The sequence below is a fragment of the Panthera uncia genome, chromosome F2 (genome assembly GCF_023721935.1).
Source record: "Panthera uncia isolate 11264 chromosome F2, Puncia_PCG_1.0, whole genome shotgun sequence".
Classification (NCBI taxonomy): Eukaryota; Metazoa; Chordata; class Mammalia; order Carnivora; family Felidae; genus Panthera; species Panthera uncia.
In genome coordinates, this window is record NC_064812.1 from 54,944,969 (window position 1) to 54,968,832 (window position 23,864).

The following is a 23,864-nucleotide window of genomic DNA, read 5'->3' on the forward strand; positions in this document are numbered from 1 at the left end:
ACAATCTGCACAACCTGAACCACAGAACTCAGCAGGTACGTGGTGCAGAGAGGTGAACGAGGCTCGGAGGGAGAAACCCACAGAGGGCAGGGAACCGTTTTTGCTTGCAGAAAGATGACAGAGACGGGGTGAGGGGTGGGGGAGCTTGGGAAAAGCACCCTCCCCCCCAAAGCAGGTGGAGAGAAAGTGGAAAAGTGGAAAGAGCCACAGGGACTGAACTAAAAAGGGAGAAAGGAGAAAAGAGCGGGTTTAAATGCCACTAAGACTCTATAAACAAGGGGAGCGGAGAGTCTGCAACTCCGCAGCTGGATACCTGGCGGTGCTCTGATGAGAAGGGCGAATCCCCAGGAGCAGAGTGAAGTCCGGGCAGTTCTCGGGCGACATGGGGAAAAGCGGCTCCTTTGCTGGGAGGACATTTGGTAGAAGCCGTGCAGCTGACAAAGGTGCCAGCAGACCCCAGGGAACAAACACATTCTCTGGTGCTGGAACAAAGTCGCTAGGAGTGAAGCCTGGTGCCAGATGTGTGTTGTGATTTTCCATAATCCCCGAAATGCTGCTGCTACACGAGTGCATGAACATTTTCTGGGGTGGGCTGGCATCCAGCAGCAGTCTCTGGACACCAGCAGCAGCTAGTCGTGCGAACGTTCCAGGGTGTGGCCGGCACCCGGCCATTGCTCGGTGAGAACCTCCCCCAGAAAGTCAGAGCGGGATAAAGCCACAGTCCCCAGGAAGTGTGGGGTTGGGAAACACAGCCACATCTGAGATACAACTCAGGAGGGAGGTGCCGCCAGGCAATCTGACGGCTTGGTCACGGGAAGTGTAAACGCGGGGAGTGGAAAGAAAACAGAAACAAAGGACAGGCGCGCGATTGCTGATCTGGAGAACAAAGGTCTGTAACTACAGACTCCGTAACTGGCTGACGCCATTTTCACCCCTCCCGCGCATGTGCATACACACCTACAAGCGCCACAACAATCCACTCCAGTAAGCTAAGCAGCACCATCTAGTGGAGAACAGAGCTGTTACACTAAGCCCCGCCCACCTGGGCCAACCTCCCTCTTCAGGAACACCACAAGTCTCTCCGCCTGCTTAGTATATGGACTATAAATTGCTTCATAGTTTGACTTCTAGGGGAAAATGATGTAATTTCAATAGTACTTTGGTCTCTTTGCTGGTCCATCTATTCAATTTTCTTTTCTTTCTCTCCTTTTCATTTTTTTTCTTTTTCTTGAATACAGAAAGAAAAAAAATATTTTTATTTTCAATTTTTATTAAAAATATTTTTCTTTATTTTTTACTATATTTTTTACTTTTTTGTAAATTTCTCAAATTCCATTTTACTTCCATAATTTCATATTATTCTATTTCATTGTATTCATTTTTTCAAATTTTCAAATGTTTTCCTATTTTTTTTTCCTTCCTCTTTTTCTCTAATCTATCAAGCTCCATTCAACAACCAGACCAAAACACACCTAGGATCTAGCATCATTTATTTGATGTGTGTGTGTGTGTGTGTGTGTGTGTTGTTTTTAATTCTTTACTTTTAATTCTTTTTACCTTATTAATTCCTTTTCTCCTGTCAAAATGATGAAATGAAGGAATTCACTCCGAAAGAAAGAGCAGGAAGAGACAACTGCCAGGGACTTAATCAACAAAGATACAAGCAAGTTGTCTGAACCAGAATGTAGAATCATGATAATAAAAATATAGCTGGGGTTGAAAATAGATTAGAATCCCTCTCTGTGGAGATAAAAAACTAAAAGCTAGTCAGGATGAAATAAAAAATGCTATAACTGAGCTGCAATCTCGAATGGATGCCAAGGTGGCAAGGATGGATGAGGTGGAGCAGGGAATCAGTGATATAGAGGACAAACTTATGGAGAATAATGAAGCAGAAAAAAGAGAGAGACTAAGGTGAAAATACATAATTTAAGAATTAGAGACAAGAGTGACTCATTAAAAAGGAACAATATCAGATCATAGGGGTCCCAGAAGAGGAAGAGAGAAATGGGGGTAGAAAGGTTATGGGAGCAAATCATAGCAGAAAACTTTCCTAACCTGGGGAAAGACACACACATCAAAATCCAGGAAGCACAGAGGACTCCCATTAGATTCAACAAAAACTGACCATCAGCAAGGCATATCATAGTCAAATTCACAAAATACTCAGGCAAGGAAAGAATCATGAAAGCAGCAAGGGAAAAATGGTCCTTAACCTACAAGGGAAGACAGATCAGGTTTGCACCAGACCTATCCACAGAAACTTGGCAGGCCAGAAAGGAGTGACAGGATATATTCAATGTGCTGAATCAGAAAAATATGCAGCCAATAATTCTTTATCCAGCATGGCTGTCATTCAAAATAGAAGGAGAAATTAAAAGTTTCCCAGACAAACAAATATTAAAGGAGTTCATGACCATTAAACCAGCCCTCTTCTGCAAGAAATTTTAAGGGGGACTCTCTGAGGGGAGAAAAGAAGGAAAAAAAAAAGACCAAAAGCAACGAAGACTAGTAAGAACCAGAGAACACGACCAGAAACTCCAACTCTACAAGAAGCATAATGCAATAAATTCACATCTTTCAGTACTCACTCTAAACGTCAATGGACTGAATCCTCCAATCAAAAGACAGAAGGCAACAGAATGGATAAGAAAACAAGATCCATCTATATGCTGTTTACAAGAGACCACTTTGGACCTAAAGACACCTTCAGATTGAAAATAAGGGGATGGAGAACCATCTTTTGTTGAATGGTCGACAAAAGAAACCTGGAGTAGCCATACTTATATCAGACAATCTAGACTTTAAAATAAAGACTCCAACAAGAGATGAAGAAGGGCATTATATCATAATTAAGGGGTCTATCCACCAAGCAGACCTAACAATTGTAAACATTTATCCTCCAAATGTGAGAGCACCCAAATATATAAATCAATTAATCACAAATATAAAGAAACTCATCAATAGTAATACCATAATAGTACTGGACTTCAACACCTCACAGCAATGTACAGATCATCTAAACAGAAAAGCAACAAGGAAACAATGGCTTTGAATGACACATTGGACCAGAGGACTTAACAGATATATTCAGAACATCTCATCCTAAAGCAGCAGAATATACATTCTTCTCCAGTGCACATGGAACATTCTCCAGAATAGACCATATACTGGGACACAAATGAGCCCTAAGTAAGTACAAAACAATCGAGATCATAGTGTGCATATTTTCAGACCCCAGTGCTATGAAACTCAAAATCAACCAAATACTTGGAGACTGAAGAACATCTTACTAAAGAATGAATGGACCAACCAAGAAGTTAAAGAGGATAATAAAAAGTATATGGAAGTCAATGAAAATGATAACACCACAACCCCAAACCTCTGGGACACAGCAAAGGCGGTCATAAGAGGAAAGTCTATAGCAATCCAGGCCTTCCTAAGGAGGGAAGAAAAATCTCAGATACACAACCTAACCTTATGCCTTAAGGACCTGGAAAAAGAACAGCAAATAAAACCCAAAACCAGCAGAAGACAGGAAATAATAAAGATTAGAGCAGAAATTAATGCTATTGAAACCAAAAAAAAAAAAAAAAACAAAAACAAAAACAAAAACAAAAAAAAACAACCACAGTAGAACAGATCAATGAAACCAGAAGCTGGTTCTTTGAAAGAATTAACAAAACTGCTAAACCACTAGCCAGTCTGATCAAAAAGAAAAAGGGAAGGACCCAAATAAATAAAATCAAGAATGAAAGAGGAGAGATCACAACCAACACAGCAGAAATAAAAACAATAAGAAGAGAATAGTATGAGCAATTATACGCCAATAAAATGGGATATCTGGAAGAAATGGACAAATTCCTAGAAACATACACACTACCAAAACTGAAACAGGAAGAAATACGAAATTTGAACAGACCCATAACCAGTAAGGAAATCGAATTAGTAATAAAAAATCTGCCAAAAAACAAGAGCCCAGGGCCAGATGGCTTTCCAGGGGAATTCTACCAAACATTTAAGGAAGAGTTAACACCTATTCTCTTGAAGGTGTTCCAAAAAATAGAAATGGAAGGAAAACTTTCAAACTCTTTCTATGAAGCCAGCATTACCTTGATTCCAAAACCATACAGAGACCCCACTAAAAAGGAGAACTATAGACCAATTTCCCTGATGAACATGGATGCAAAAATCCTCAACAAGATATTAGCCAACCGGATCCAACAACACATTAAAAAAATTATTCACCACGACCAAGTAGGATTTATACCTGCGATGCAGGGCTGGTTCAATATCTGCAAAACAATTAACATGGTTCATCACATCAATAAAAGAAAGGACAAGAACCATATGATCCTCTCAAAAGATGCAGAGAAAGTATTTGACAAAACATAGCACCCTTTCTTGATAAAAACCCTCAAGAAAGTAGGGATAGAAGGATCATACCTCAAGATCATAAAAGCCATATATGAAAGACCCAACGCTAATATCACCCTCAATGGGGAAAAACTGAGATCTTTCCCCCTAAGGTCAGGAACAAGACAGGCATGTCCACTCTCCCCATGGTTATTCAACAGAGTATTGGAAGTCTTAGCCTCTGCAATCAGACAACACAAAGAAATAAAAGGCATCCAAATCAGCCAGGAGGAGGTCAAACTTTTACTCTTCGCAGGTGACATGATATGGAAAACCCTAAGGATTCCACCAAAAAACTGCTAGAACTGATCCATGAATTCAGGAAAGTGGCAGTATATAAAATCAATGCACAGAAATCGGTTGCATTCCTATACACCAGTAATGAAGCAACAGAAAGAGAAATCAAGGAAGCGATCCCATTTACAATTGCACCAAAACCATAAAATACCTAGGAATAAATCTAACCAAAGAGGTGAAAAATCTATACACTGAAAACTATAGCAAGCTTATGAAAGAAATTGAAGAAGGCACAAAAAAGTGGAAAAAAGATTCCATGGTCCTGGATAGGAAGAACAAATATTGTTAAAATGTCGATACTACCCAAAGCAATCTACATATTCAATGTAATCCCTATCAAAATAATACCAGCATTCTTCACAGAGCTAGAACAAATAATCCTAAAATTTGAATGGAGCTAGAAAAGACCCCCAGTAGCCAAAGCACTCTTGAAAATGAAAACCAAAGCAGGAAGCATCACAATCCTGGACTTCAAGCTGTATTACAAAGCTGTAATCATCAAGATAGTATGGTACTGACACAAAAACAGACACTCAGATCAATGGAACAGAATAGAGAACCTGGAAATGGACCCACAAATGTATGGCCAACTAATCTTTGACAAAGCAGGAAATAATATCCAATGGAATAGAGTCTCTTCAGCAAGTGGTGCTGGGAAAACTGGACAGCAACATGCAGAAGAATGAACCTGGACCGTACATAAAAATAAACTCAAAATGGATGAAAGACCTCAATGTAAGATAGGAAGCCATCAAAATCCTCAAGGAGAAAGCAGGCAAAAACCTCTTTGACCTTGGCCGCAGCAACTTCTTATTCAACACGTCTCCAGAGGCAAGGGAAAAAGCAAAAATGAACTACTGGGACCTCATCAAAATAAAAAGTTTCTGCACAGTGAAGGAAACAATCAGCAAAACTAAAAGGAAACTGACGGAATGGGAGAAGATATTTGCAAATGACATATCAGATAAAGGGTTAGTATCCAAAATCCATAAAGAACTTATCAAACTCAACACCCAAAAAACAAATAATCCAGTGAAGAAATGGGCAAAAGACATGAATAGACACTTCTCCAAAGAAGACATCCAGATGGCCAACCGACACATGAAAAAAAGCTCAACATCACTCATCATCAGGGAAATACAAATCAAAACCACAATGAGATATCACCTTACACCTGTCAGAATGGCTCACATTAACAACTCAGGCAACAACAGATGTTGGCGAGGATGCAGAGAGAGAGGATCTCTTTTGCATTGCTGGTGGGAATATAAGGTGGTGCAGCCACTCTGGAAAACAGTATGGAAGTTCCTCAAAAAATTAAAAGTAGAACTACCTTACAACCCAGCAATTGCACTACTAGGCATTTATCCACGGCATACAGGTGTGCTGTTTTGAAGGGACACATGCACCCCCATGTTTATAGCAGCACTATCAACAATAGCCAAAGTATTAAAAGAGTCCAAATGTCCACTGATGGATGAATGGATAAAGAAGCTGTGGTATATATATACAATGGAGTATTACTCGGCAATCCAAAAGAATGAAATCTTGCCATTTGCAACTATGTGGATGGAACTGGAGGGTATTATGCTAAGTGAAATTAGTCAGTCAGAGAAACACAAATATCTTATGACTTCACTCATATAAGGACTTTAAGATACAAAACAGATGAACATAAGGGAAGAGAAGCAAAAATAGTATAATAATACAAAATAAATATAATATAAAAATAAAAAAGTCACATAAAAACAGGTAGGGGGACAAAACATAAGACAAAACTCTTAAATATAGAGAACAAACAGTGTTACTGGAGGGGTTTTAGGAGGGGGGGATGGGCTAAATGGGTAAGGGGCATTAAGGAATCTACTCGTGAAATCACTGTTGCACTATATGATAACCAATTTGAATGTAAATTTAAAACAATAAATTAATTAAATTAAAAAAAAGAAATAGAAAATATTACATTTCACTGGTAAAAACAATGTCTTACCCAGGACAGACCAGGAACAAAAGTGTTTGTCAGAGAAATAATGTAATGAGGAGGACATGATTAGAAAATTTGTTAGTTAAACATTAGGGAGAATTGCTAACATAGTAAAAGAAACAAGGAAATCAAAGCATATAACCGCCATTTCATAGGCCGTATTACTCAAGGAACCAATGACACTTGCTCCATTGTTTGAAGAAATCATTTCCTGAAACACCAAACTCAACAGCTCAGTGTTTTGATCTCTCAAAAACTTCCATTTTTATGCTTTTCACATTGAAGTGTATATGTCACTACCAGCTAATATATTGAATTTTTAGGCAAGCATGTCAGTGGTAGTACCAGGCTTTTGGGTTGCTAATTAATCGACACACTATTGGCATAGAGGAACAACTGATACCCTGGGAACTCAGGGACATATAAGATCTTTTTTAATTATTACTATTTATGGACTTAGTTACTGCTGCAATACACTTAATCATTCTATGTCAGGTACAAGTTAATGGATATTCTAAGAGTCCAATCAGAATCCGACACAGTGACAATGTGCTGGAGCAACTTGGCTTGCCTGAAGGAGAAGCAGATTGAACTAACTTTGTAATTTAACAATAAAAGGATTTAAATAAGACACACAGTCCTCCATACTAGAAAAAGAAGTCTAAATTTAAATTAAATATAAGAATTTTGACATGCCTACCAGATCCCTAGACATATCGATGTCAATCAGTAGTTGTTATTATAACATTCTTGGATATTACCACAGGTTTGCCAAAGCATTGTTCTCTGTAAGAATAGCAAGTCAAGACCCATGCAATTGGATATCTCCCTTTTCCACAAGTCATACTTGGAAAGAATCTGTAACTTGAATTCTATTGATTTCAGAGAATTCCAGGTTGAATAAGATACTGTCGCTATTGTCCATGGAGCTCACAAGAACAACTCAACATCTTCACATAGCAACTGGCTGATATTAAGGGACTCTGTCCAGGGATTTTAAAGCAATAAGGGGAAAATATTTTTCCACTTTCTTCCAATAATTTCCACGAGGAAAATTGTCATAAGTGTAATCTTCTTTAATTAATCATCTATAAAGGCAATAGTTAAAAGCAGAGTCCCTCCAAAATTTAGTACCTAAAAGAAACCCCTAATTGCCAACAACATACCCATTAGTGTAAAAAAGGACGGGATGATGTAAACTACCCAAGCTACTGCTCCTCCCTCTGAAAGACAATTTGGGCAATATTTCATCCTTACCCTAGCCAATACTCAATCCAGAGTACACAGGTGAGGTCATAGAAGACATTGCAATAAGAAACATGAAATTAGACACCAGATTTATAATCGATTCTGATTGTTTAGAATCACACAATTTAAGGACTAAAATGAAAGAGGAGAGAGAAATGAAGGGATCACATGAAGAAATCGTGTATCTTGGGTTTCTCAGTTCCATCCTTTCCTGCTTCTTCCAGAGAACCTAATTTCACTAATTATTATATAAATATGCTTTAGTACCACTCATGCATGAAAACAGAAACTTCTGTTATGCTTTACATGCCTTTCAAACCATAGCCTGATTTCTTTTATCTTACCAAAGATCTTTTAAACGCTGTCTCTTCTCCTTGCATCTTCCCTAGTACCCCACAAATTGGAATATAGCTTTTCTCTATACTGCTCTTCTCAAATCGTTGTCACAAGAACCACGGACAAACTCTGCTCTGCCAAATTAGTGGGCACACTTTACAATCTTCATTTTTCTCGATCTTTTTGTGACATTTGGAAATACTGACTACTTAACCTATTTTGAAATCATATCCTGGGACACTGACTTCTGCCTCTCCCACTCTGCTGTCCACTAGCTGTTAGTTTGTTGGTGGGCACCCATTTCTCCATCTACCCTAATGTTTGTGTCTCACGGTCCCTCCTGGCATTAGCCCTCTCTCTTTCTTATCTCTTCTAAGTTGGATGATTTCATTAATTTTCAATGGCTCAAGCAATCATCGATATGCTGACATATACATTTCCAGTAGGGTTCCTGATATTCTGATTCAGCCTCAGAAGAATCTTTTTATTTTGACTCTTCTAATGCTTGAAATTGATAGTCTCATCTGATCCCTGGGCTGTATCCCATGAAATTCAGTATGATTTATTGTTGAACTCTAGTCAATCACCCAGAAACAAATAGTTCATATAATAATTAAACATTTACAGTTTTAGAAAACAATAGAATTCCCAAATTCCTTTGTGAAGCCAAGAAAATCTGATGAAATATCCCAAGTCTGGTTAAATATAATATGAAGAACAAACACATACCAATTATAAATATAACTGCAAAAGTCTAAGTTAAATATTAGCAACTTGAATTTAGCATTATGGTAAATTTGATTCAGGAATACAACAAGAAAAAAATATGACCATGTAAATAGATGCTCAGCAGTCATTTTATAAAATTCAAAATCCATCCTCAAGCTCAGGCTTGAAAATAAAACAGATATGATTTAGAATTATAGGTTGTCCACTTACAGCTATTTTTCCATCAGATAGGTAGATTAACATTTTTTTAGATTTTAGTTTCACTAATCTTTAAAATGGGTCTAGATTGCCTTAACCCTTATTTGAAATACATCTCATCCTTTCCTTTTCATAACATTCTTTTTCTTTGAAGTCATACATTTAACATACATTCCCCCCCTCCCCAGATTGAAACCACCTTGAAGACATGCATATATGTGTGTGCATGACCAGTTACAGAATTTGCAGGGCCCAGCGCAAAGTGAAAATGAAAGTCCCCTTATCCAAAAATAATTAAGAATTTCAAGACAGTGACTGCAGGGTATTAAATTAAGCAGGGAGCCCTTCCATGGATAGGCCCCTGTGCAACTCCACAGTACGTATAAGGCTTTATGTGTGTGTGGTGAGTCTGTGTGTGTGTCTGTGATTGACATATGTTGAGTATTATGCCTGGAAAATTAAGTCATAGATACCTCAAAAAATATCCGTAGACAGGGGTGCCTGGGTAGCTCAATTGGTTAAGCATCTTAATTCAGCTGAGGTCATGATCTTGCAGTTCACGAGTTTGAGCTCCATGTCCGACTCTGTGCTGACAGCTCAGAGCCTGGAGCCTGCTTTGGATTCTGTGTCTCCCTCTCCTCTCTGCCCCTCCCCCCCCAAACTAAAACAAAAACATTAAAAAAAATTTTTTGAATCCATAGACAAAAAGATAGCTAGCATTCAGATCTCAGACTATAAACAATAGTCATATTAAGTTGGGTAAAAAGTAGTTCATATAATTAATAAAGAAAATGTTTTCAGCTTTACCACAAACTAACTAATTTGACTGAAGATTTCAGAACAACTAAAAAGACATTGGTTAACCTTTAACGATTCTCTCTTTAAGTAGACATTCATATCGTTTTATTTCAGTTCTTTCTATTATATTGTTTAAATCATTCTGAGATGATGTCTTCCCTCTTAATATTTCTTGATTGTAATTTATAAACTGTGTACTATTTTGTTTCCATGGTGATTTTTCTGCACGATACATGGATTCTATGAGTGAACATTATAGTAACCACTCCATTTCTCTAGTTATAAAACATGAGCATATAAAAAAAACCATAAAATGTTTAATCCCTGTCCATCTGTTTGATAAAAAAATAATGTTCAGCTTATCAAAATATCAACCACTGATTTAAGACTTCATTTTGGAATTTTTTTCCAAACAGTATTTATTCTCTTATACACAGAAAAATAATAACTTGATATAGTCACAATGTATCCCCTTTCATATATCAATAGCAATTTCAAATTCTTCATGAATATTTTCTTCAGAGTGATTCTTTACATTTGGGGCCAAAATTTAGTGAGGAATTTACATGTCCTCTCCTGGAGCTCTACATAATTTCCCTTCATGATTCCCCAAAGTTCATTTATGCGCAAGCCTTTATTCTGCCATGTTTTATGGTGACTGCATGAAAAAGGAAGACGGATTTCCTCTTGAGCAAGTTATTGATGAATGGTCTTTTATTTGTCCCTGAAAAGTTTTTTTTTTTTTTTTTTAAAGGTGTAGGCTATGTGCAATTGCATACCTCAGTGGTGCTATCAGGGATTTTAAATTTATAAATGACCAATCTAGGTGTGTTTAGTTACAGAATTCATTTTTAAAAGTCACTCCAGCCTCCTGTTTCTCCACTCCCCACTTGCCACTCTAGGTTCCACTCAAATGGAAATACTTGGCTTTTTCCACCCCATTCTGTCTCCTGGTCTTTATTGCTTCCCTCTGCTCTTCCTCTTTTCTTCTATTTCCCTCTGCCTTTACGTACGTCCTCTTCGTGTATGTTCTCATTCATGCATTTTCATACAATTGTTCTCTCTCATTCTGTCACTCACTTCCTGAATGCCTGTGTACTGGGTACTGTTCTTCTAAGTGGATGTAGGCTTGGCTGGGCACAGGAAAGAAAAGGCTTGGGGAGCGTTGTGAGATGTGCAGCAGGGAAGATCAGAGAAGGCAACAGTACCCAGATCACCCTGAACCTGGAGGGCTCGGTACACAGTGGGAAGTGGCCAGAGGGTGACCACAGAAGGTGGCATTGTGGAAATCAAATATCCTGCTGCTGTGAGGAGAGTGAAGGAGTCTTCAGCAAGGGTGAAAGCTGGATGATCCCCTAGACAGCAGGGTTTTAATGATCGGCCCATAGGCAATTCACATAATGGATAGATTGGTTCAGGGTTCATTTTAGAGATAAAGTTGACAAGACGTGCTTATGGATTGGATGTGAGAAGTGAGACTAAAAGAGGAATCAGAGATCCAACTGTCAGGCTTGAGCAACTCTGTCTCACTCTCTATTTCACTGTTATTCTCTATTTCTTTCTCCCTTCTTTCTTTTCCTCTTTTCTTTGTTCACACTGTAATAGACTCTGGAAGGTTCACATCCCTACTTTAGTTCCTGCTTAAGTCTCCATTTAGAACTCAGAAACTCCAGAAAGCTTTCCTGAGGTCCCTACAGTGGGGAATAGACACACCCACATGATACCTGACCCTGCCTCCCTCTTTTAGCCATTATCATCATCATTATTGTCACTTTACAGTACCCATCTTCTTTTAAGCAGGGTTCCTGCCGAATATCAGAAAACAAATTCAAACAGGAAATAGTAAAATAATTCAGGCTTAGAAAAACACACTAACTCTTCAGTAAAACACAGTAAAAATGGATAGTATGATTTATTGGCCAATTCTGACAAATGTATACGTGGAAGTCATAGTCGGGTTCAAACATACCACTTACCAGATTAGATGCACCCACAGGATTATTTTTCTTTGAGGTCTCACCTGGGCAGGTGCATCTACAAACCACAGGGCAGAAAGAGACTGATTACAGAGGTTGAGGGGCTGAGGGCGTGACCCTCTTAAACATTCTTTACTTCCTTCCACCCCACCCACCCCACCCCAGCCCCACCCCCCACCCCACCCCGCCCCAAGATGTCTTGGCATCAGTACATCCGTGGCGACGCCTCCCTTGTGGCGTAGGCTTGCAATAGCCCAGCTTTCGCCCTACACATTTGCGGCTTCCGTGGACACATTAGCAACCAACGCTTTTAGATCCCAGTCGCCTAGCTTTGCCAAGGCGGTCAGAGGTCATTTGGAGAGTGTTTTGCCTCGAATGGTTCTCATTCAGAAGGCCATCTCATTCCTTCTGTGGTGCTTTGGAAATTCGCGCCCTCCTCTGGTCCCGGTTCAGGTGCAGAGAAACGTCTGGGGGAGGACGCAGGTGCTCAAGAGAGGTGGGGCGGTGAAGGCGCCCGAGTGGTGAACCCAAGATCGAACCTGCAGACCCAGCGCAAAGTAGAAACTGAAAGTACATTGCCGGCTGATCCTACGGAAGTTATGGGAAAGGCAAAGCGCAGAGCCGGGCCGTGGTGTGTGCCGCCCCCCTTGGGATGGATGAAGCAGCAGGCGCGGCGTGGGTGAAAGGAACCAGCCGCAGAGACCGCCCTACCCAGCACGCGCTCCCAGCAACTCCGCGGAAGACCAGGGGCCTGGCAGCGACTATGGGCGGTGAGAGCTTGCTCCTGCTGCAGTTGCGGTCATCATGACCACGCCCGCCTCCCGCAGACCATGTTCCATGGTAAGGACTCCTATTCCAGGCGCACCGGTTCGCGCGCCCTGCACGCCCGGGGACTCCAGGACGCTTTGCCGGGCCCGGCGCCCAGGCGCGTCCGGGAACAGTCCAGCCTTGCACTTTGGACCTGCCGAGAGCACTGGCTCTCTCACAGGCAGGCGTCAGCCGCGCCTCAGTACCCTGGCCCACAGCCACTTGCACTTGGGACTGCTGCTCCTGGCCGGCTGCGAGAAGCCGTCCCAGACGCCGGCTTTCCGTCCCGAGCCCTAGAGCTGCAGCCTCGGCGCCGCTCAGCGGTGGCAACCAGGTCTCAGAGGTAGCCAGTGGCTCGCCGTCAGTCTTCCCGAGCCAGCGCTGTCCTCCGTCAACCCGGCTCCCAGCCCGCCCTTCCCGTGCTCCTGGCGGCGCCCAGTTACTCACAGGCGCCTGGAGAGGGGCGAGTACCTGGGCTCCTGTAGCTCCGTACTCTCTAGAGAAGTGAAAGCGAAGCTCCCACGGGACGCGCTTTTAAACCCTAAAGGGACAGGTCTCTGGAAAACCCCGTTTCGCCCCCTCAGTGAGGCTGGGAGTTTCCGACTGGGGCTGTACCTCGTGCCCTTTGCTGGGAAACCGAGTCCTTGAGCTGGCACCGAGAAAGGCGAGTTTCGGGTTTTTGTTTTTTCCTATATGGGTACTCCTTGGAGGAGGCAGGATTAAATAGGCAAAAGTTCAAATTCTAGACTTTTGCTAGGATCCGATATATTTTATTTGTGCGGACTACGGACAGAGAGTAAAAAGGACAAGGGCAGAGCCGAGTCGAGGGACAGGGATTCCGGTGGCAGCCATATGGCCAAGGAAAAGAGCCAGAAAGTTTACTGGAAGGGGAAAAAGGAGAAGACGAGATGTGAGGGGCGAAGATCTGTTGAGGGAAATTAGAATGCTTTATAGTGAATACTTCCTCAAGCAAAAAAAGACGGGTGGGGGAGGGTGCGGGAGTAGGGAGCAGTTTGCTCTTCCGTTTGATGCCTGGTCTGTGCGCTTTCCAGGCTACACCGTTAGATCAAAGAAAGGAGCCTTTCCTTCCTCTCTCATAGGTGTTAAAGAATCAAGAATTGGCATAGCGAAGAAGTAACAGATCAGTACCAAAATAAAGGGGGTTGTGGGGATAGAGTGTGGAGGACAATTATGGAAAAAGATTTGTAATGGGTGCCGTCCAGAAGTTCAGCATAGAATTAGAAATTAGGTATATCCCTGCCTTCCTTACAATGCCATGGATCGCCTGCAATTCTTTCTTTCTTATTGCTCTTGGTTCTAATCCCTGCATCACCTCTGATTTTAAGTGGAGAGGTTACAAAGAGAAAAGAAAAGAAATGGAAGCTAGGGTATGCATTATTAACAGGGAGATTTATTTCCTGAAGTGTATCTATATTGTTCATTTACCATAAGGTATTATTAGCAAACAATAGAATAGAAAACTGAACTTCTCATAATGTGTGGCTTTTGCATTTTGTTCCAAGAGATTTCACTAGAAGCTTAAGGACAGAGTTACTGTAAAGAGGGTTTTTTTTTGTTTTGGTTTGTTTTTGTTTGTTTGTTTTGTTTTGTTTTGTTTTTTTGCTATTTGTTTTGGGAGTTGAAGTCGTTGAGACCCTACTATGTGGTTCTCAACTATGCTGTCTAGTTTAGGTAATGTAATCATATTTGAGGGGCAAAAGTGGAATAGTAATAAAGACAGGGAACCGAGAAAGATGAGAAAGCCTAAACAGGTACACAGGACAATCACACATGGTACCACATTGATATTTCCATATCTGAAACAAAAATGAAAAGGCTATTTTATAGGACCAAGTTACATGTCATGTTCACACTCATGCACATGAGATTATTTTCTAGGATCTCACCTCTGACACATAACCTAGTGTAATAAGAACAAATATTTAGTGTCTGTTTTCTGAAATAAGAGTGTATTATGGTACAGTATTTCAGAGCTTGGCCAGGAAGCACCTTAGTGAGGTTCATGTGGGAAAAGATGGGTTTTTGTACATTCCCCCTAACTACACACACATACTTTTTTTTGGTAGCAAGCAGTGTAACTCGGTGGCTAAAAGCTGAGTTTCTAAATTCTTCCCTCTTCACAAAGTTTCTTTGTTCCTCAGATTCTCCATCTGCAAAACTGAGTGGTAGTACTTACCTACAGAAGTGGTTATGAGATTAAATGAAATATTGTATGCAGTATCATAGGACAGCTGCAGAAATGTCTTTAAGGGTTTATCATGGGATTTGTGGATAGAGTTTACAGTGCAATCTTAATATTGGCTGTGGGAGATATTAGATTTCTTTAGCTGAAGATAATCAAACTTATGTTTGTAACCTTAACGAGATCATTTCCATACAGCAGATGGTTTTCTGTTTATTAATTTTTTGTTTGCTTTATTGCACCAATTTGCTTGTGCCAGTTGTTCATATTAAAGGCAAGTCTTATATATTCAGATAATGTTTTCTGTTTCATCCTGAATGTCTTTTGAGTACTTTTTTTTAATTCCCAGTGAAAATGGGTCTATGAAATGTTATAATGGATATTAAATAAGCACTTATTGGTCTTAAAGACTGATGAAAGATTGGATTTGATACACAGTAGAAACTAATTTTTTTCTAAGTTTATTTATTTATTTTGAGAGAGAGGGGCACAGAGAGAGAATCCCAAGCAAACTCCATGCTGTCTGCACAGAGCCCCACTCAGGGTTCAATCTCATGAACTCTGAGATCGTGACCTAAGCAGAGATCCTGACCTGAGCCAAGATCAAGAGTCAGACGCTGAAACTACTGAGCCACCCAGGCTCCTCTGTAGAAACTAATTTTTTTACGTTCACTTTGACCCCATAACTTATACAGCTGAGGATTGAATGTATTATTTGGCTTAAATTAAAAACCAACAAGAATTTTTTAGACAGTCATCATTCTGGTTTGACCAAATTCCCTACTGAAAACAAATTCTACAGTTTCAATCCCTTCAGGAAATCTAAAGACAATTCCACAGGCCCAAGCTTGCCTTGCATTATTCCTTATGGTTTGTCTTTTCTGTAACCTGAAGAAAAGTTCAGGGTTGGGAAAAGGGTGCATATCTATGTATAACCTGAAACAAAACAGAATGAAAGCAGAGATTGTTTCCTGTTGTGACAAGGATGTCAAAAGCATGCTCACACGAAGCAATATTAATATGTTTACTCTCTATATGGTGTGGAGGAAAGACTTCAATTGCAGACCAAACTGCAAATTGTCAATTCGAGAGGTGGGAACCTGAGAGATGTGAGTCTGAAGCCCTGGGTGTGTTTGCAGTATTGTCCAGAGGTGATGTCAAGTCTAAAGAAATGCCTTATTTGGATGGCCAGGGGGATTCTTAGAATTACGGTGCTTGAAAGTTGAATGAGACGTTGAGAGATCATTTAGTCTAAAGATTTCCTTTTACAAGTCAGTTAAACAAGACTTAAAAGATGCTGTCATTCAGTCAGTCTCACAACACATTGTCATACAACCCCTTGTCAGAGCAAGACAAAACCCCCAAATCTCCATACTCCAAACCCTCTGTGTTTTGTATTGCTCTAGTCCCTCTGGAGCTAAGCTGTTTAACAACAGCAACAAAAGACACTCTTTACAGACAAGGCAAATTATGTTTCAGAACTGAGAAATTAGTTGTAGTACATAAAAAAGACTGAGGTTTCTACCAAGGCATCATTGAAAGCCCTGATAAAATGTCATTCAATGAATAACTGAATTGATACGAATTTGGGGAGCACTAATTACTGAAAGTTAGGGTGAAGAGGACACAACACATACTACTCATAGAAAGTAAAACGGCCTCCTTTGTTAAAACATGAAAGGTGGATGTTTGAAATAACATTCATTTCATAAATAGTAAAATATTATGAAATACTATTTCATAAATAGTAAAAATGTCTCTTTTTTCATTAGTATTTAATTATTTTATTATATTCCCCCTAAATTGTATGCTGTATAGCTTCTCCTTATCATCTACTCTTTCCAAATACCTTTGGGACACCTGTAAAACAACAGAAAAAATGAAATTTGGCTGTAGGCAATCTATACAAATCCAGTATATTTAGTGAATAAATAGCAATTGATTATTGTTTGAGAATCTTCAGGATGCAGGAACATTAGTACAAGAGAGAGGCAAATCTGTGTAATATTACACAGAGATGGGTTTCATTCAGAGGACTAATGTAATTACATGTTATTAAAAGATTATGGCCATTTCTGATAAAATGCTGGTGAGGCAGTAAACTCAGATTAGAATCTGGACCTGGGACCTACTATCTGATTTTTACAAAAAGATTAATTTGCAGGACCCTTTTGATCTTTACAGATAATGTATATAAGGTAACAAAGTGCTTGGCACATGATAGGTACTCAAAAATAACTATCGTCATCATCATTATTCATCTCCTATGTGAATTTTGCCTGAACGCATATAGACACTTAGCGGCAGAGCTATGAATACATTATGTGTCTCATTTTGCTTCTCTTACCTTGTCAAGTGTCCATGATATATGAAGATGAGATATAGGATTCATATTTGTTGTTACACCTGCTATTTAGCCCAGTTCCTCTATTTGTAAAAATCTGGGTCACTAATAGCATATAATTTATTGGGGAGTGCTATTGATTTTTATACGACAGATAATGATATAATAGATGATAATGTTATTGGGAACTTTATATGTATTTAACAGTGTTTAGATTGTCGTAATATTAGGTCCTTGGGTTCCAAGGAGTATTGTTTGTAGTACTACTCAGAAAAGGCACAGATGTGAAATGTCTTGCAGTCAACAAGTACAATTAAACTTCATTTGGAAATTCACAGGAAATATATTGTTAACTTAGGTCAAAAGTTTGCAGAAAGATGCAAACAAGACATTTTCACAGGCTTACGAAGAATAAGTCTGTATATGACCAGATTTTAATGTCTCTGGGAATAACTGGCTTTCCATCAGTGCGTTATTACTGCCTGAAATGATAACCATTTTTAATTTCATTCCTTTTGTTTACACAATTGTCTCCAACTGGGAAGGCTTACCCAAAACAGATATAAATCATTAGCTAACAGGGTGTGAATTTATTTATTGGGTTTTTCTAACATGTCAAGAAGCTAGACAGAACTGTGTTTGAAGAAAATAGGAGTCTCTGGGCACTTAGAAACCTAAAAGATAAAATGTCAAAATATAAATGCCAACTTTGTCACAGTTCTGGGAAGGGTAAAACTCTTTAAGGTCTAGTATTAAAAAGAAAGAATGTAATTACAGTGCACTATAATTCTACACTGCTGCCTCCAGGAGCAGCTGGATACCTGGGCAACCATCAAGGTTTACATAAATATTCATGCCACAAATCATAAAATTTCAAAACATTTTATTTTATTTTTTTTACCTATAGTTTACTTGTTTACCTGTAGATGCTTTTTTTGTAGAAATGTTCAACATAAACTGAAATTGAATAAACTGATTTATACCCTAGAGTGTTTTTCAGAGGCAAAGAGGCTGCTTTCATCACGCCTGTTCGGAGCTTTTCCAAAGAGTAATTTTTAAATAAAAAAGTAAAAGAAATCTGAACTCTAAAATGTAATCTTACTTTGGCTGTTACATAATATTGAATTTTAGGGTTCTTTCCACACTATCCAAAAGCCAAGATGCATTTTAAAAACTTATTAGAAATAAATGGTCAGTCTGGGGCGCCTGGGGGGTGCTGAGTTGGGTAAGCGTCTGACCCTTAATTTTGGCTCAGGTCATGATCTCACAGTTCGTGGGATCCGCCCCATGCGGAGTTCTAGCTGAGAGCTTGGAGTCTGCTTGGGATTTTCTCTCTCTCTCTCTCTCTCTCTCTCTGCCCCTCCCTGCCTTGTGTTTCTCTCTCTCTCAAAATAAATTTAAAAAGAAAGATAGAAATGGTCAGGCCAATTGAAACAACACAATCAAACTATATAATATGACGTATAACATTTAGCTTATTCTTACTCACTGTTCAATTTAGTTTCTTTTAGGTATATCTTTGGAATTCCTCCCCTGATCCTTGTTCTGTTGCCAGTAGCATCATCTGATTGTGATATTGAAGGTAAAGACGGAAGAGAATATCAGCACATTCTAATGATCAGCATCAATTACTTGGTATGTGCTTGTTTGTTTTTCTCACATTTTAACAGTTTTATATTCAAGTATCCATCTGTATTCCTTGGAAGAAAGTGGAATAACTAAAGAGCAAAATTTAATGAGCTACTAAGTACATATTTTTGTAGTTGGCATCATTATATCCTTTTAAAATGATTCCTTAGTAGACCTTCAGATTCCCACCACTATCCATTTCAGCCCAGTTCCCTTCACTACTAAATTTCTTGTAAGCATAATTTAGCACAACTATCTGCATTTCCTCACTTCTTGATGACTGTTAGTCACTGTAGAAGCACTATAATAGAAAAGGGAAAATAACAGAATACAACATTAAAAAATTATCATGAAAAGAGATATATAGTTATTTTATCTGACTGTGTGTACATGCATATGTATTATACAGATATTTTTATACCCATGTATATAAGTAACTTGCTGTGAATTAATTTTTTAATTTACTGTGGACTTTCTTTACAATATATTTTATATTTTAGAGCGGTTTTAGGCTTCCAGAAAAGTTAAACAGAAAGTAGAGAATTCCCACATACTCATTCTTCCTCTGTACAATTTCCCTTATTATTAACATCTTGCATTTGCGTGGTACATTTGTTAAATTGATGAACCAATATTGATACATTATTATTAATTAAGGTCCATAGTCGACATGAGGGTTCACCTTTTCTGTTGTCCAGTGCTTTGGGTTTTAACAAATGCAGTGTCATGTATCCACCATTACAGTATCAGAAAATAGTTTCAGTGCCCTTAAAAATCCTTTGTGCTCCACTGATTCATCCCTCCCTCCTTCCCTCCACTTGAATCCATGGCAATCATCAATCTGCTTATGGTCTCTATAATTTTGCCTTTCTAGGATGTCATATAGTTGGAATCATGCAGAATGTAGCTTTTTTAGACTGGATTTTTTCACTTGGCAATGTATATTTAAGGTTACTCCATGATTTTTTTTTTGTGTAAGTGGCTTAATAGCTCGTTTCTTCTTTTGCTGAATAAAATTCCGTTGAATGGATATACCACATTTGTTTCTCCATTCACTGATTGAAACACATGTCTTGGTTGCTTCCCATTTTGGGCAATTATGAATAAAGCTTCTATAAGCATTCATATACAGGGTTCTGTGTGGACATATGTTTTCAATTCATTTGGATAAATATCTAGGAGAGTTATTGCTAGATCATATTGTAAGACTGTCTTTAGTTTTATATAAAACTGTCAAAGGGTCCTCCAAAATGACTATACCATTTTGCATTTTTACCAGCAATGGATGAGAGCTCCTGATGCCTCGTATTCTCACCAGCATTGGGTGTTGTCGGTCTTTTTAATTTTAGCCATTCTTAGGTGTGTGATGGCATCTCATTGTTGTTTTAATCAAGTCCCCTAATATCGTAAGATGTTGAACATCTTTTCATACGTTTATTGCCATCTGTACATACTGATCGATGAAGTATCTGAACTCACATCTAAACTGACATCTTAAAAATATTAAATCCTATTGTGAAATATCTTTCCATTTATTTAGATATTTCTTTGATTTCTTTCATCAGTTTGATATTTGTCCTCATACAGATCCTGCTTACATTTTCTCTGATCTGTATCTAAGTATTCCATATTTATGGTGCTATTGTAAATAGTGTTGTGTTTTGAATTTCAAATTCCAATTGTTCATTGCAGATATGTAGGAAAGCAGTTGACTTTTGTATATTATCCTTGTATCCTGAAACCTTACTGCAATCACTTTACTAGTTCCAGGAGGAAAAATCCTTTGGGATTTTTTACACAATTATGCCACCTACAAAAAATGAATTTTTTGACAATTTAAGAGCTATATCAACATAATCAGATGTGTTGATTTAACAGATAATCAGTTCTTGAAGCCCCAAATGGCAAAGGAGAACCCTCCCAAATGTTCATGAGTTGGGAGAAATTGTCTAATCTGCCCCCTCCTGCCATTCCTTATCATCCTCTCCATATGCTTATACTGAAGTAGCATGTGACACATAGAAAAAATCATTGTTCTGCCTCTTAGAGGGATATGGGAAATTCAAGATAATATTGAACAAGGACCACAGAGGTCCCTGATTTTGCTCGTTGACAAGGAAAAAAAAATGTACTCTAAATGGTAATTATATCATTTTATATTTCATTCATTTTTGACACTTGACATTTTCTGCATTAATGCTACTAAATTAATGTTTTTGAGTCAAGATAATGCTTTTATTAAGTTTTATTATCTGGGCAAGGAATCAACTTATAATGTAGTATTGGTCCTACATTTATAAATAACTATTATGTGTGTAAAACTGCAAAAAAAAGAAAAAAAATGCTACTAGCAATCCAAAAGGAGAGTTTTATCTACCAGATTCATAGCACATTTTTCCTGGAAATTTAGAGGAGCTTATCTCATTAAACCACACAGCAGCAACAAGAACAACAGCAGCAACAATGATGCTATTTAAACAAAGCAAAATATGGCTACTCTTCTTAAGAGATTAATTCACAAGACATGGAAGAGTGTATGAACTAATCAATTCCAGTGAATAGTGCCATGATAATCTCGAGAAAGCTGTTTGTAAATGTGAGGTGATAAATCAGAAGGAAGGAGAAAGAATTCACAAAGAATTATTCATAACCACATGCAGAATATTCATGCACTCAGTGTGAACTAGACGCTTTGTGGACATTACTGGGTTTGAGTCTCAGGGACACCATAATAATACTAATATTTACGAAATGTTTGTTATGTTCCAGGTGCTAGCCAAATAAACAGTATGCCTATAAGAAAGGTGCTTTTATTACATTTATTTCACAGAGGAAGAACCTGAGGCTCGGGGCGCCCAGTTTGTGTCAGAACCCGGATATGAGCCTCTGCTGTTAACCAGTACACTCACCTGCCTCTTGATAGCAATATCTGTGTTAGCGTATTCATGAAGCAAACATCTATTTGGAGCCTGCTATTATGGAAAACCTTTCTGTGGGGTGAAGTGGTGGGGGCTTCAGGGTAGATATAATGATGGACTAGGTATAGACCCTTCTTTTTTTTTTTTTCAATATATGAAATTTATTGTCAAATTCGTTTCCATACGACACCCAGTGCTCATCCCAAAAGGTGCCCTCCTCAATACCCATCACCCACCCTCCCCTCCCTCCCACCCCCCCATCAACCCTCAGTTTGTTCTCAGTTTTTAAGAGTCTCTTATGCTTTGGTTTTCTCCCACTCTAACCTCTTTTTTTTTTTTCCTTCCCCTCCTCCATGGGTTTCTGTTAAGTTTCTCAGGATCCACCTAAGAGTGAAAACATATGGTATCTGTCTTTCTTTGTATGGCTTATTTCACTTAGCATCGCACTCTCCAGTTCCATCCATGTTGCTACAAAGGGCCATATTTCGTTCTTTCTCATTGCTGTGTAGTACTCCATTGTGTATATAAACCACAATTTCTTTATCCATTCATCAGTTGATGGACATTTAGGCTCTTTCCATAATTTGGCTATTGTTGAGAGTGCTGCTATAAACATTGGGGTACAAGTGCCCCTATGCATCAGTACTCCTGTATCCCTTGGGTAAATTCCTAGCAGTGCTATTGCTGTAGACCCTTCTTTAAAGAAGCTTTCATTTGGTGATGGTTAAGTCTTGGTGTGAAGTATGCAACTTGCATACTTCATATGGAGAGGCTGCCATACTGTCATTCAAAACAAACAGACTGGTTGCGAGCTAGATTTGGGAATCAGAAGATATAAGCTGGGTTCTCTGAGGAGGAGAATAGATTAGCGTGGCCCTAGGAGAGAGACCATGCTGTGGGATAGTGCACTGATCTCCAGACTTTAGACAGTACACTTGTTAGTAAAATTTTTGGAGCCTGCACTACAAATACACATTTAGCATTTATTTACATATTAGAGCATTTCATAGTATTTTTTCATGCATTAAGAAAGATATATATATAGATATATATATAGATAGATATATAGATAGATAGATAGATAGATAGATAGATATAGATATAGATAACAGAAGAAAATTTACAAAGGATGAGATAAAAACCACATGTAGATAGGATTTCTAAAATTTTCTTCCCACACAGCAGTGGAATCCCAAGCAGGCCCTGCACTGTCAGCACAAAGACTGATGTTGGGCTTGAACTCATCAATTGTGAGATCGTGATCTGAGTCGAAACCGACTCCGACGCTTAACTGACCAAGCCACCCAGGTGCCCTCACATACATTATCTTACTTGAGCTTCACAATACCCCTATGAGGTGATAATAATAATAATAATAATAGTAATAATAATAATAACTAATACAAATACAAGGTTTACAATGTGCCAGTGCTGCTGTGAGCACTTTCTGTGTATCAACTTATATGATTCTTAAAACACCTCTAGTAATGGGGAAACTGAGACCTGGATCACATAGGTAGAAAGTGGCAACACTGGAAATCAAACCCCAGCAATCTGGTTCCAGAAAATATACTCATTATTGTGAGGAAAAACAGAAAATAGCTCTGCTATTGTTTTGGCTATTTCAGGTCCTTTGCAATTTCATATGAATTTTAGAATCAGCTTTTAATTTTTAGGAAGAAGTCAGTCAAGAGTCTGATAGGGATTTTGTTGCACCTGCAGATAAATGTGAGGGCTTTGTATTTTCAACAATGCATAACAGTGCTTCTGATTCATGAACACATGAACATGGGATGATTTTCCTTTTATTTAGATCTTCAATTTCTTTTAACAAATATTTTGTATTTTTCAGACTGTAAGCTTTGAGTTTTTTTTGTTAAATGTATTCCTAGGTAATTTATGTGTCTTTGATGCACTTGATATTGTTAATGGGATTGTTTTCTTAATTTCATTTTAAAATTATCTGTGGTTCTTAACCCAG

The 23,864-nt window shown here is 38.7% G+C and overlaps 1 protein-coding gene and 1 long non-coding RNA gene across 4 annotated transcripts in view; one reads left to right on the forward strand and one right to left on the reverse strand.

The window, feature by feature from the left end:
• Positions 1–12,147, reverse strand: part of LOC125924839 (uncharacterized) — a 463,539-nt gene extending 451,392 nt beyond the window's left edge. Inside the window, exon 1 of the long non-coding RNA XR_007458593.1 lies at positions 11,983–12,147. This is a non-coding gene — a long non-coding RNA (uncharacterized LOC125924839). The remainder of the gene's footprint in view (positions 1–11,982) is intronic.
• Positions 12,148–12,409: 262 nt separating this feature from the next.
• IL7 (interleukin 7) overlaps positions 12,410–23,864 on the forward strand; it is a 95,145-nt gene continuing 83,690 nt past the window's right edge. For all 3 annotated transcript variants that reach the window (XM_049633635.1, XM_049633634.1, XM_049633637.1), the window contains exons 1-2: positions 12,410–12,822; positions 18,838–18,971. In XM_049633635.1, the coding sequence (XP_049489592.1) occupies positions 12,813–12,822; positions 18,838–18,971 (144 nt within the window). In that variant the 5' untranslated portion in view covers positions 12,410–12,812. The remainder of the gene's footprint in view (positions 12,823–18,837; positions 18,972–23,864) is intronic.